Below are 15,523 nucleotides of genomic sequence, written 5' to 3' on the forward strand. Positions count from 1 at the left end.
GGAGCGTCCGATTGTCGGGAAGGAAGCGTTTGCATGCAGCGATCCCCTTTCCAGTATGAGGGGCCACTATAGCAATCCCTCGTCTTCAGACAGAATCATTGTTTGTGGGCGGCAGATCGCTGTTTGGACCAGACGATTGATGGTTGACGTGCCTGCTGGAAGGACAGGATCGCTCATTCCTCGGGTGACTGGGGACACATTTACAAGGGCAGTTTGTTGGGAATGAGTGATCGCAGGAACGCTCGTTCCCGATAATCTGCCCTATTGGCTCCTGTAAATCCGCCTTTACTCTCGGTAGCTTGGAGACTGTTAATTAATGAATACAAGTCGAATCAGTTCCCAGCTACTTACTGACTGCCGGCTGAAAACCCAGAAATCAGCTATTTTTGCCCATATTTCTGCCACAGTGGACACTGCAGGAGAAACGTGGTATTACATGGTGTCCATATTGCAAAATGGGCAGCCACACAATACATGGTTGGGCTGAGTCCTCCAGAAATGGAGCTGCTCTTTGACCAATTGACGGGGTTCCAGATCCTCTCACTCTGCTCCTACAGCTGGTATTCGGGAACAGCCATTCATGCACTTCCCTAATGCACATAAACTTTGATTGTTAAACTGAAGGTTTTTTTTCCAGAATCCCCCCCCCCCCCTCCCTTATGGTCACCTGGGAGTGAGATTGTGTGACAGGGCTGTGTGGTTAAACATTAGCGCATGGGCTTTCAATAGAGGATGGACCTGAGTGCGATGGCTTTATCTGCAGGAGACTGACACCAGCCTGACATGAGGGGCTTCACTTTAGCAGGTAATGAAGGGGCTTCATGCTCCCCATGTATTTGGTCCTATCCTGGGCTGGATCCAGAGAAGTGCCGGATCACCAAACCTTGGGGTGTTGTGAGACTCCGGACTGTGACACTTATAATTTCCTTCCTTCAGGTGTCTTCTGTCTTTGGATGACTCTGACTAATGGCGTGAACATTGAGATGATCCCTCCTCGTCCCATGGTCAATCACTCCGTTCTTCTAAGCGTTACTCAGCTCAGCGGCTCAGTCTGGAGTTTCTCCTGGTTCAGAGGAGAACGCGCTAGGTCACAGAATCAAATCCTGGCTTACAATACTAGAAATGACCCATCAGAGACGGCCGGGCCTCTATATGCTCCACGATTCAGTGCCTTTCCAAATGCTTCATTGGGGATTTCGAATCTTTATACTGAAGACCAAGGTAACTACATCGTACAAGTAGTGACCTCCAATGGCCAAGAGCGCAGCGCCGTTCAGCTCCTTGCGTACGGTGAGTATGATTGTGTCTGCACTATTAGCACAAAGGTATATAAAGGGGAGACCTCATCGAAAACATCAGAGTGCCATCTACATTATTGGACCAGATGGACCCAATGCTTCTTCACTTTCCCCCGACACTTGGAGTTGTCATCTCTCCATGTTTGATGATGTTTCTTTGCCAGTGAAATAGAAATATCAATCATAAATTCATGGGGAAATGTGACTAACCTTAAACAGGCCGTACATGTGCGACAGGTGCCTCAACTTAGGGCCCTCTATAACGTGACCCAGGTATCGGAATGCCAAGTGCTATAGTGTGGCCTAAAATGTATCTTTATGTGTGTCACGGTGCTCCTACCTGGATACCGCTGGACCCCAGGCTTTGGCTCCGAAGCAATAAATGGGGGGAATAATTGAGGGATTTGAAAGAAAGATTGAGTCCAGACCTTGTATGTAGCTGAACAGCAGCTTTACTTGAATAAACGTTCATCAGAAACAGTCTTCAAGCTTTGTCTTTGTCACAGCAGGCTTTAGTATTAAACTGGCAGGCTTCTTCAATAACTCTGCTTGCTTTTTCTCTCTCTCTGCTGTACTGACAGGCTTGCTTCATATACTGTTACTTCTATATGCTGCACTTCTCTCTTTGGTCTGACTTATGGTTATGCCAGGGATCTTTCCTCCTGGCCTGAGGCTTTAAGCTTTGGCCTCCATGACCAGCAGAGCTGAGGGTGCTCTGGCTGGCGTGGGCCTTTTCCCAGCAGAGACATGCCCCTGCACACCCTTCCCCTAGCTGAGGTAAGCTAGACTAACTGGAAACTGGTCCTCACCCTTCCTGCAGGAAGTGGGACTAGCCGGGGGGGGGGGGGGGAGGGGGATTAGAATGGAATGGAAGGTTCCATTCTATCACCTAATGTTCATGGGGGGCCTCCCAACTCTCCCCCAGCAGCACATTTACAGGAAGAAAAGGATCAGGCAGTTTGATTTCACCGTTCAAAATCCTTTTTCTTGAGTAGATATAGATAAGTCATCACCAGAAGAGTCTAGAGGGAGCAGAAGTGGCAGACAATCTAAAGGAGAAGAGGGGTATGAAGAGAAGGCAGAGGAGACTGGAGGAGAAGAGAGGAGTCTAGTGGAGGAGCAACATGCCAAGGGGGAGGGGGGAGAAAGGAGTATGGAGGAGGAGAGATTTGTCTAGAGAAGACGGAGGAGTCCTGAAGAGCAGAGAGTGATGTCAAGAGGAGAGAGGTGTCTAGAGGAGACAGATGAGTCCTGAAGAGCAGAGAGTGATGTCAAGAGGGGACAGAGGAGTCTGAGGGAGGAGAGAGGTGTCTAGAGGAGACAGAGGAGTCCTGAAGAGCAGAGAGTGATGTCAAGAGGGGACAGAGGAGTCTGGAGGAGGAGAGAGGTGTCGAGAGGAGACAGAGGAGTCCTGAAGAGCAGAGAGTGATGTCAAGAGGGGAGAGAAGAGTCTGAAGGAGGAGAGAGGTGTCTAGAGGAGACAGAGGAGTCCTGCAGAGCAGAGAGTGATGTCAAGGGGGAACAGAGGAGTCTGGAACAGAAGAGAGGTGTCTAGAGGAGGCAGAGAGGAGTCCTGAAGAGCAGAGAGTGATGTCAAGAGGAGAGAGAAGAGTCTGAAGGAGGAGATAGGTGTCTAGAGGGGACAGAGGAGTCCTGAAGAGGAGAGAGTGATGTCAAGAGGGAACAGAGGAGTCTGGAACAGAAGAGAGGTGTCTAGAGGAGACAGAGGAGTCCTGAAGAGGAGAGAGTGATGTCAAGAGGGAACAGAGGAGTCTGGAGGAGGAGACAGGTGTGTAGAGGGGACAAAGGAGTCTGAAGGAGAAGAGAGGTGTCTATATGGGACAGAAGAGTCCTGAAGAGGAGAAAGTGACATCAAGAGTGGACAGAGGAGTCTGGTGAAGGAGAGAGGTATCTAGATGGGACAGAGGAATCTGGAGGAGAGGAGAAGTGTCTAAAGGGGACAGAGGAGTCTGGAACAGAAGAGAGGTGTGTAGAGGGGCAGAGGAGTCTGAAGACAAGAGAGTGATGTCAAGAGGGGACAGAGGAGTCTGGAGGAGGAAACAGGTGTGTAGAGGGGACAGAGGAGTCTGAAGAGGAGAAAGTGACATCAAGAGTGGACAGAGGAGTCTGGTGGAGGAGAGCGGTATCTAGACGGGGGACAAAAGACTCTGGAGGAGAAGAGAAGTGTCTAAAGGGGACAGAGGAGTCTGGAGCAGAAGAGAGGTGTCTAGATGGGACAGAGGAATCCTGAAGAGGGGAGACTGACTTCAAGAGAGGGCAGAGGAGTCTAGAGGAGGAGAGAGATATCTAGAGGGGACAGAGGAGTTTGGAGGAGGAGAGAGATATCTAGAGGGGGCAGAGGAGTCTGGATCAGAAGAGAGGTGTCTAGATGGGACACAAAGCAGTCACATTCTCCACTGTTCCTATTGAGAATGCACAGACTCACAGCCAAGCCAAAAGTGCATGTCTATGAGGACATCAGGTGAGATAGAAACCTCTTCTGTAGGACCAGCCTTAGCTCACATAAATAACTAAAAGCATACAGTAGGTGCAGAACATGGGGCTTCCTCTGTGGCATGTCCTGGCTGCTGTATTTGTATGGCAATACATTGAGGTTTCCTGGTGCAGTTTTGGAAGCCAAAACCAGAAGTGTTACATAGTTACATAATTACATAGTTACATAATTACATAGTTACATAATTACATAGTTACATAATTACATAGTTACATAATTACATAGTTACATAATTACATAGTTACATAGTTACATAATTACATAGTTACATAGTTGTTAAGGTTGGAAAAGGCAAAAGTCCATCAAGTCCAACCTGTAATCCTGTTGTATCGATCCCTGGATCAATGTCCATCTTTCTTTTTAAAAGGGGGTTGGGCCAAAGGGAAGGGGCTGTTTTTCTATTTCTATATCATAAGCCTCAATATTATTTTGAAGAAGTCATCTAGACGTCATCTGAAGCGGCTCCTGTATTTGCTGTGAGCGGCTCCTGCGGCTATTCCAGAGATTCACCGCTCTTACTGTAAAGAATGTTGATCGCCTCTTAAGACTGCATCTTTTTTCTTCAGGTGCAGGGAGCGGCCCCTTGTTTTTTGAGAATAGCTTCTCTCGATATTTTTTGTATGGTCCGTTTATACATTTGTACAGGTTAACCCCTTAGTAACCACCAATATATGTTTTTACGGTGGTCACTAATGGGCCTTAGGCTGGGCTGCCGTTTTTTTACGGTGGAGCGGGGACCCAGTTCTCACATGAGAGCCGCGGCCCTGCCCTAACAGCCCAGACAGGCAATGGCGCACGCCGCATGTAAAGCGGTGACAGAGGGAGCGGACTCCCTCTGTCTCCCATCGGCACCCCGTAAATGCGATCGTGGGGTGCCGATGTGTGTGAAGGCTGGCTGGGGTCTGATGTAGGCCCCAGACCAGCCTTGAGTAATTTCCAGCAGGCTGCCCCTCCCTGGCACAGCCTACTGGTCAATGTTAGAACCGCGACAGGTGGCAGCAGATCGGTGAGACTGGCAATGCGTGGTTTGATCTGACATGTTTTCCGTTTGTATCAAATGATGTCTGTGTTGTTTCTGGTGCTTGCCTCCCCTTCTTCCCCCAGGTGTGGCTATTAGGGTCATTTAACCTTCTCTATTTATAGTTGCTTCTCCGAGTTATGCTGTGTGGTTTATACCTTCTGTGCCTGTGGATTGTTTGTGGGTGGATATCGGCTGAGTTCCTGGTGCTTCCATTGCCCCTTTGAATTTAAGTCTTTCCTTTCCCTTTTGTATTTTGTATGGGTTCTGTGTGTTGCATTTCTCTATTGTTTGTATTAGGCCTGAAGTAGACTCCTGTTCGTCCTTCCTTTTGGAGGAACAGGTAGTCTCGTCCTTACCATTAGTACCAGGGTCCTCCAGGGCTTGATAGGACTCTAGGTATTCCTGCGTATGAACTCACCTACCTCTGGGGTCTGTTCATACTGGTAGTCAGTCAGGATTTTAGTTAGATTTTTCACTAGGAGGTGTCCATTTTCCTTCCCTAGTTCTCAGGCCTGATTCCCTGTTTCCCCCTTCCCTCCTATGCTCCCACACAGAAGCGTGACAACTATAGGGATAGTGCATTGCTTTTTAAAAGTAATCAAAATACTGTCTGTTAATCATGTCCCCCCTTAGACGTCTTTTTTCAAGGCTAAACAAATTCCGTTTTTTTTATCTTTGCTCAGAGATGAGATCTTCCAGGCCCTTTATGAGGTTATTAAACCTACAAAAAGACCTCTCTGTCAACCTAGACAGCTACAATTACCACTTGTACAGTATCCAAAATAGACTAAAACAAGCAAGTGGAAGTAATGTATCAAAATATCATTTATTATAAAATATAAAGTATGGGGAAAAAACAGGATGGTATACAGTATACAGAAAAGCAAAGGGCCTTGCGACACCAAATCATCCACCTATCAACCTATGCATGATAAAACACAGGGTAGTAAAGCCAATAAACCGGGGCATTAGCTCTGGGACAACCGGTATTGCGTAACACAAGATAACCGCCACAATGGGGCTATGTGCAGTAGGTACAAAAGATCGTACCTGGTTGACCATGAGCTATCCCACACATCCCAAAATACATAGGCAACAAAACTGACCAGTATAACAATGAACCCTCAATTGGAGTCAGTATCAGGATCTCAAAGAAGTAGCAAAAATAAACCTGAATGTTCGGGACCCACTATGGATGTATACAGAAGTGCCATATGGGGATGCCAGGCTGTACTAAACACAGGACGTACCTGAAGACATGGTGAATATGATGGATACCAGACCCTGAGCGCGAGACCTCGACGCGCGTTTCACCTCAGCGGCTTCGTCAGGAGGTACTAAATGATATGCAAGCAGGGTATATATAGGCTAGATGGGGGTGGGAGGATAGGGAGGTATTACCTGGATTCGAGCCACCTGCGGTCCACTCAAACGGGCGCGGAAAACTCCATGATCCACGGAGCCATCTCTCAGCGCGTCTATGTCTGCGCACCGCGCATGCGCGGCTCTTACAGACGTCACAGAGCACGTCGAGATGGCACCGTGCAGCGCATGCGTGATCCGCGGCCCAGTGGAACGCAGGTGACCCGCAACTCCTGATAGATGAATCAAGAACTGGAAATAGACGCAGTCGCGTGGGTCATATGACCTATGTGTAAGGGAAATATCTATATTGGGTCCCATGTAATCCACAATATCTAAAAACCAACGAAAAACGCCCACATCTCCAGAAAGTGGAAAAACATAAATATAAATAAAAAATATAAATATATATAAAAAAATGTATATGGAGAGAATCCATCCATGTGAATATATAAGGATATAAAATCGCGTAGCCAACCCACGCGGTGGAACATCAGGTGAGTGAAGAAAGATATACAAAGGAACCATAATAAATAGGACCAGAGTACCATATATAAGTGATAAAAGATATATGTGGTGAAAAGAAAAATATTATAAAAAATACATATATAGTTGATATGTGATCAATATGAAGAAATAAATTGTGTATTTATGATTAAAAATAAACAATACAATGATATAAACATAATCAGAAGATGATCCATGTGAATCAGAAATAGATCATACATAATAAAATAATATAATTGCATATATGATGAATATGTGATCGATACAGTGATATACATATAATCAAACATGATCAATATGGATCAAAAATAGATCGGATATTCAAAATTAGAAGTGAACAATACAATAGTATAGATGATATCAAAACATGCCCCGGTTTATTGGCTTTACTACCCTGTGTTTTATCATGCATAGGTTGATAGGTGGATGATTTGGTGTCGCAAGGCCCTTTGCTTTTCTGTATACTGTATACCATCCTGTTTTTTCCCCATACTTTATATTTTATAATAAATGATATTTTGATACATTACTTCCACTTGCTTGTTTTAGTCCTTTATGAGGTTAGTCGCTCTCCTCTGTACTTTTTCTAACTCCAGGGTGTCCTTTTTATGGACTGGTGCCCAGAGCCGAACCGCGTTTTCCAGGTGAGGCTGCACCAACGCTTTGTATAGTGGCAATATTACATCCCTGTCCACGAGTCCATGCCACGTTTAATACAAGACAAAATTCTGTTGGCCTTAGAGACAGCTGACTGGCATTGCATATTGGTATTTAGTCTATGATCTACTAATACACCCATATTCTTCTCAGACAGCGACTCTCCCAGTGTTACTCCCCCAGGACATATGCTGCATGCAGATTATTAGCCCCCAGGTGCAGAACTTTACATTTATCTATACTGAACCTCATTTGCCAAGTGGAGGCCCAAACAGCTTGTAACTTATTAACATCTTCCATAGACTGGACCGTATTACAAGGATTGGTGTCATCTGCAAAAATAGAAACTGCACTACTACTCCCATCCTCTATGTCATTAATGAATAAGGCAAATAATAGCGGACCCAGCACAGAACCTTGGGGTCACCACTTATAACCGGGGACCATTCAGAGTAGGAATCATTGACCACAACTCTTTGGATACGATCGTGAAGCCACTTTTCTAAACCAATATTCCTCAATTTACCCATTAGTCGTCCGTGTAGGACAGTATCAAACACCTTTGCAAAATCCAAAAACACAATACATCCAGAGCCGCCCCTCTGTCCAGGCTTCTACTCACCTCACTACATCCACAGCCGCCCCTCTGTCCAGGCTTCTACTCACCTCACTACATCCACAGCCGCCCCTCTGTCCAGGCTACTACTCACCTCACTACATCCACAGCCGCCCCTCTGTCCAGGCTTCTACTCACCTCACTACATCCACAGCCGTCCCTCTGTCCAGGCTACTACTCACCTCACTACATCCACAGCCGCCCCTCTGTCCAGGCTTCTACTCACCGCACTATATCCACAGCCGCCCCTCTGTCCAGGCTTCTACTCACCGCACTATATCCACAGCCGCCCCTCTGTCCAGGCTACTACTTACCTCACTACATCCACAGCCGCCCCTCTGTCCAGGCTTCTACTTACCTCACTACATCCACAGCTGCCCCTCTGTCCAGGCTACTACTTACCTCACTATATCCACAGCCGCCCCTCTGTCCAGGCTTCTACTCACCTCACTACATCCACAGCCGCCCCTCTGTCCAGGCTACTACTTACCTCACTACATCCACAGCCGCCCCTCTGTCCAGGCTTCTACTCACCGCACTATATCCACAGCCGCCCCTCTGTCCAGGCTTCTACTCACCGCACTATATCCACAGCCGCCCCTCTGTCCAGGCTACTACTTACCTCACTACATCCACAGCCGCCCCTCTGTCCAGGCTTCTACTTACCTCACTACATCCACAGCTGCCCCTCTGTCCAGGCTACTACTTACCTCACTATATCCACAGCCGCCCCTCTGTCCAGGCTTCTACTCACCTCACTACATCCACAGCCGCCCCTCTGTCCAGGCTACTACTTACCTCACTACATCCACAGCCGCCCCTCTGTCCAGGCTTCTACTTACCTCACTACATCCACAGCTGCCCCTCTGTCCAGGCTACTACTTACCTCACTATATCCACAGCCGCCCCTCTGTCCAGGCTTCTACTCACCTCACTACATCCACAGCCGCCCCTCTCTCCAGGCTTCTACTCACCTCACTATATCCACAGCCGCCCCTCTGTCCAGGCTTCTACTCACCGCACTACATCCACAGCCGCCCCTCTGTCCAGGCTTCTACTCACCTCACTACATCCACAGCCGCCCCTCTGTCCAGGCTTCTACTGACCGCACTGTATCCACAGCTGCCCCTCTGTCCAGGCTACAACTCGCCTCACTACATCCAGAGCCGCCCCTCTGTCCAGGCTACTACTCACCTCACTACATTCACAGCCGCCCCTCTGTCCAGGCTACTACTCACCTCACTACATCCACAGCCACCCCTCTGTCCAGGCATCTACTCACCTCACTACATACACAGCCGCCCCTCTGTCCAGGCTACTACTCACCTCACTACATCCACAGCCACCCCTCTGTCCAGGCTACTACTCACCTAACTACATCCACAGCCGCCCCTCTGTCCAGGCTTTTACTCACCGCACTATATCCACAGCTGCCCCTCTGTCCAGGCTTCTACTCACCGCACTATATCCACAGCTGCCCCTCTGTCCAGGCTTCTACTGACCTCACTACATCCACAGCCGCCCCTCTGTCCAGGCTACTACTCACCTCACTACATCCAGTCACCCCTCTGTCCAGGCTACTACTCACCTCACTACATCCACAGCCACCCCTCTGTCCAGGCTTCTACTCACCTCACTACATTCACAGCCGCCCCTCTGTCCAGGCTACTACTCACCTCACTACATCCACAGCCACCCCTCTGTCCAGGCTACTACTCACCTCACTACATCCACAGCCGCCCCTCTGTCCAGGCTTCTACTCACCGCACTATATCCACAGCTGCCCCTCTGTCCAGGCTTCTACTCACCGCACTATATCCACAGCTGCCCCTCTGTCCAGGCTTCTACTTACCTCACTACATCCACAGCCGCCCCTCTGTCCAGGCTACTACTCACCTCACTACATCCACAGCCGCCCCTCTGTCCAGGCTACTACTCACCTCACTACATTCACAGCCGCCCCTCTGTCCAGGCTACTACTCACCTCACTACATCCACAGCCGCCCCTCTGTCCAGGCTTCTACTCACCTCACTACATCCACAGCCGCCCCTCTGTCCAGGCTACTACTCACCTCACTACATTCACAGCCGCCCCTCTGTCCAGGCTACTACTCACCTCACTACATCCACAGCCGCCCCTCTGTCCAGGCTACTACTCACCTCACTACATCCAGAGCCGCCCCTCTGTCCAGGCTTCTACTCACCGCACTATATCCACAGCCGCCCCTCTGTCCAGGCTTCTACTTACCTCACTACATCCACAGCCGCCCCTCTGTCCAGGCTACTACTCACCTCACTACATCCACAGCCGCCCCTCTGTCCAGGCTACTACTCACCTCACTACATCCACAGCCGCCCCTCTGTCCAGGCTACTACTCACCTCACTACATCCAGAGCCGCCCCTCTGTCCAGGCTTCTACTGACCTCACTACATCCACAGCCGCCCCTCTGTCCAGGCTACTACTCACCTCACTACATCCACAGCCGCCCCTCTGTCCAGGCTTCTACTGACCTCACTACATCCACAGCCGCCCCTCTGTCCAGGCTACTACTCACCTCACTACATCCACAGCCGCCCCTCTGTCCAGGCTACTACTCACCTCACTACATCCACAGCCGCCCCTCTGTCCAGGCTACTACTCACCTCACTACATCCAGAGCCGCCCCTCTGTCCAGGCTTCTACTGACCTCACTACATCCACAGCCGCCCCTCTGTCCAGGCTACTACTCACCTCACTACATCCACAGCCGCCCCTCTGTCCAGGCTTCTACTGACCTCACTACATCCACAGCCGCCCCTCTGTCCAGGCTACTACTCACCTCACTACATCCACAGCCGCCCCTCTGTCCAGGCTACTACTCACCTCACTACATCCACAGCCGCCCCTCTGTCCAGGCTACTACTCACCTCACTACATCCACAGCCGCCCTTCTGTCCAGGCTACTACTCACCTCACTACATCCACAGCCGCCCCTCTGTCCAGGCTACTACTCACCTCACTACATCCACAGCCTCCCCTCTGTCCAGAGGCCTGTGATCTCTGCTGAGTCAAATTCAGTTTTGAGAACTGCAAAAGTAAACCAAGCATTTGTGATAATATCTTGTAGGCAGGGAAACTGCCCAATAATCTTACAAAAACCTCTGAAAGAGCATGACATTGTGAATGGATTCATGGAGTTTATTTACCAAAAAGATTAAACAAATACAGCCTTATTCTACATAATTATAAAATGAATCTTCATTTCATGATGGAATAACCTTTGGATGGTAATATATTTTCCTCAAAAAGCATTTTATATTAAAAAAAAAATCCGATTTTAAATTAAAAAAAATCTGATTTAAATAAAAGAAATCAGATTTTTTTTTTTTTTAAATCATTGATTTTTATCCACCCTGGTATATATAGAGCTAAAAACCCCATTTAGTAGCTCTGCCTTCTCTCGATCCTGTCACGGATCAGCGGATGTGCCCCTGACTGGCTATACTCTGGAGGGGCGTGTCTAAGCAACTACCTGGTTTGCACTGGAGCCTCAGATGGTGAGGATAGACTTGAGCTGTTAGGGTAGTTGCCAGGAGCTACTCCAGAGCAGTCACCGAGTCGGATACAGCTGGTCTGGGTGGACCAGGAGATACCTGAGTACCAGCAGTACTGCGTAGTCAGGCAGGTGTGGTCATTACCAGGAGCAACAGTGTAGGATCGAGGATGAAGCAGAGGTGTAGTCAGACAAGCAAAAGGTCAGGGCAGGTGGCATAGGTACAGGTCAGGCAAATCGGGTCGGCAACAGGAGAGTCAATGCAAGCAAGCAGGGAACAGACGAGAAGCAGAGTCTAGGAATGAAGCGTAAATCAGGAGCACACGAGGACCTTGACACTGAGGCATCTGGGAAGAGGGCTGAGCCACTTAAATACCTGCAGGAGAGCTCGGGTTGGTCAGTGAGGTCACATGACCCAACCCCTGCAGCCCAGAGAGTGATGCGTGCCACCCCCAGGGCAGTGAAACCAGACACCAGCAACAAGCATGCTGTGGCCAGGGCTGAATGGAACCCGTGGAGCGGAATCCTCAGCACGTACAGGCAACAGAGTCCAGGACAGAAGAATCATCGCTGAGCACGGCGCCCAGGTCCACTGCGGTAAGCGGGGGAACCGAGGCGTACTGCAGCCGCTGTTATAGATCCCTAGTGACCAACACCCCGTTACCATCATTTAGGGGTCCTACATGTTCTGACCTTGGTATTTTTGCATTTATGTATTTGAAGAATGTTTTGGGGTTGCTCTTCCTTTCTTTGGCCACCTGTATTTCATTGTGTATTTTTGCAGATTTTATTACCCCCTTACATCATTTAAGTGAAAGTCAGAAAAGAGAAGTTGTATCTGTCCTTAATAGCAAATATCTTCTATATATAAACTGACCGACGTTGCTGGTGGCGACCTCCTGTGTATATTGTGAATTATTATCATATGTTTTAATGAGACTTTGATAAAGCTATTTGTTATTAATATTGATAGGAGGCTTAGTGGTGTTTAGTTAGAAACATAGAAACCTAGAATGTGTCGGCAGATAAGAACCATTTGGCCCATCTAGTCTGCCCAATATACTGAATACTATGGATAGCCCCCGGCCCTATCTTATATAAAGGATGGCCTTATGCCTATCCCATGCATGCTTAACCTCCTTCACTGTATTTGCAGCTGCCACTTCTGCAGGAAGTTTCTGAGTAGGACCACACGTGGAGCATATGGTACTTGGTGTACCGATTAGTGGCGCAGTTATTTATCTGAGTAGCTAATTAGCAGATCCGTACCGAGCAGCATCCTTAGGCTAGTTTCACATCCACGGCAGAGTTCTCCGAATCCGGCATTGCCAGACACTACCACCTTCTCGCCATACCCTATTGGTTATAATCTAGTCCGGCAGAGACCCAGCGGCTACTCGGGAAATATGCTAGCAATCGCAGCGGTTTTGTCCAGCCGATTCCCAGCATTGTCTCCTGGACCTGCTGCAAGTGTGGAAGTAGCCTTACAAGTATCATGGTCTCTGCATGGTCTTGGGACATCTGTCTTTACCCTTTTGTGCAGCGTTAGTCATGAGAAGATGGGGGTAGTAGGGGCACTTGGTAGGGTCTGGTGTCTTTCATCCATGTACTTCCCTCTTTCTTTCAGCATTAGTTTTTAAACCCGTAATCAGAACGTCCTCGCTCTATCCAATTGCCAATGATACAATTAGCCTGACATGTGACACGATGAATTCTGAGAAGATCCATTGGGGGAGAAGCGGGAAGATGTTTCCTCCTGGAGTGATCACGTCTTCTAATAACAGAACCATCACGTTCCCCACCATCAAGCCTTTGGATGCAGGACTGTACTGGTGCGAGGCTGAGAACCTTGTGAGCAGGAGGACCAGCGACGTCTACACGCTGAATGTCTACTGTGAGTAACAATGGCCAGAATCAGTACCATCATCCGGGGATGTAGCTAACGGGGGTGCAGGGGCAGCTCGCGGGGTGTGGTAGCTAAAAAGGGGCCCAAAGCCCCTCGGCCATGTAGAAAGACAAGTAATGGGTGGCAGACCCAAGTTACTCCTCTGTCATCATCACAGTACCGATAATCAGAGGTGTACCCATGACTTCACATGTATGTTGTGTGGATGGTCCATACAAATAGAAGTAATAATGTCGTAATACAGTGTACATAATGCTGCCACGCTGTGCACATAATGCGTACTCCACGTCTCTGTCTCCCCCACTGATTCCATGGAAAAGGTTGGGCGAGATACAGGACACCCCATTATAAGGGGCACAAGTTCTGTCAGTCATATTTGCTGATCTGCAGCTTCCATCATTTTCGACGTTCTGCTTCTACGGTGGAGACTGAGCAAAACAGCAGAAATCAATAACTACAATGTGAACACAGCCGAACTAATGCCACCACATAGAGCCCATAATTATTACTGCCATACTGCTGAAATGGTACTGTAAGGCACAGAAATAGCAAGACGTGCCCCAATGATAACACAGCTAGCAGAGGACCCCCATAAACACTGCACACACTACTCCACGTAGGATGCCACATTAAACAGTAATATCAATAGAGGGCCCTTTATTGGGAGTGCCAGCTGGGGCCACGCAAAGACCATCCAGCAGAGGGGAGCAGCATAAACTGCCAGGAGATGGTTAATGGAGCATTATATTAAATGGGGCGTATTTTTATTTCTTTCAATAAATCCTAAATTATTGGCAGATTCCTTTTCATGATTATTTCTAAACTTGGGCATATTCTCTCCAAAACCCATAATGTTTCATAGACACAGAGAGTTAAACTTTGAAATTCTGCAGCTCACTACATACAGATTATACAGCCACCACTAGGGGGAGCTCACTACATACAGATTATACAGTCACCACTGGGGGGAGCTCACTACATACAGATTATACAGTCACCACTGGGGGAGCTCACTACATACAGATTATACAGCCACCACTAGGGGGAGCTCACTACATACAGATTATACAGTCACCACTGGGGGGAGCTCACTACATACAGATTATACAGCCACCACTAGGGGGAGCTCACTACATACAGATTATACAGCCACCACTAGGGGGAGCTCACTACATACAGATTATACAGTCACCACTAGAGGGAGCTCACTACATACAGATTATACAGCCACCACTAGAGGGAGCTCACTACATACAGATTATACAGCCACCACTAGGGGGAGCTCACTACATACAGATTATACAGTCACCACTGGGGGGAGCTCACTACATACAGATTATACAGCCACCACTAGGGGGAGCTCACTACATACAGATTATACAGCCACCACTAGGGGGAGCTCACTACATACAGATTATACAGTCACCACTAGAGGGAGCTCACTACATACAGATTATACAGCCACCACTAGAGGGAGCTCACTACATACAGATTATACAGTCACCACTAGAGGGAGCTCACTACATACAGATTATACAGACACCACTAGAGGGAGCTCACTACATACAGATTATACAGCCACCACTAGGGGGAGCTCACTACATACAGATTATACAGCCACCACTAGGGGGAGCTCACTACATACAGATTATACAGCCACCACTAGAGGGAGCTCACTACATACAGATTATACAGTCACCACTGGGGGGAGCTCACTACATACAGATTATACAGCCACCACTAGAGGGACCTCACTACATACAGATTATACAGTCACCACTAGAGGGAGCTCACTACATACAGATTATACAGTCACCACTGGGGGGAGCTCACTACATACAGATTATACAGCCACCACTAGAGGGACCTCACTACATACAGATTATACAGTCACCACTAGAGGGAGCTCACTACATACAGATTATACAGTCACCACTGAGGGGAGCTCACTACATACAGATTATACAGTCACCACTGGGGGGAGCTCACTACATACAGATTATACAGCCACCACTAGAGGGAGCTCACTACATACATATTATACAGCCAACTCTAGGGGGAGCTCACTACATACAGATTATACAGCCACCTCTAGGGGGAGCTCACT

General features: G+C 48.3%; 1 protein-coding gene across 1 annotated transcript in view; it reads left to right on the plus strand.

The window, feature by feature from the left end:
- The first annotated feature begins 668 nt into the window (after positions 1–668).
- Positions 669–15,523, plus strand: part of LOC120986745 (carcinoembryonic antigen-related cell adhesion molecule 7-like) — a 986,637-nt gene continuing 971,782 nt past the window's right edge. Inside the window, exons 1-3 of the mRNA XM_040415457.1 lie at positions 669–805; positions 937–1,290; positions 13,138–13,404. Of these exons, the coding sequence (XP_040271391.1) occupies positions 784–805; positions 937–1,290; positions 13,138–13,404 (643 nt within the window). The 5' untranslated portion in view covers positions 669–783. The remainder of the gene's footprint in view (positions 806–936; positions 1,291–13,137; positions 13,405–15,523) is intronic.

Source organism: Bufo bufo, chromosome 1, assembly GCF_905171765.1.
Source record: "Bufo bufo chromosome 1, aBufBuf1.1, whole genome shotgun sequence".
Classification (NCBI taxonomy): Eukaryota; Metazoa; Chordata; class Amphibia; order Anura; family Bufonidae; genus Bufo; species Bufo bufo.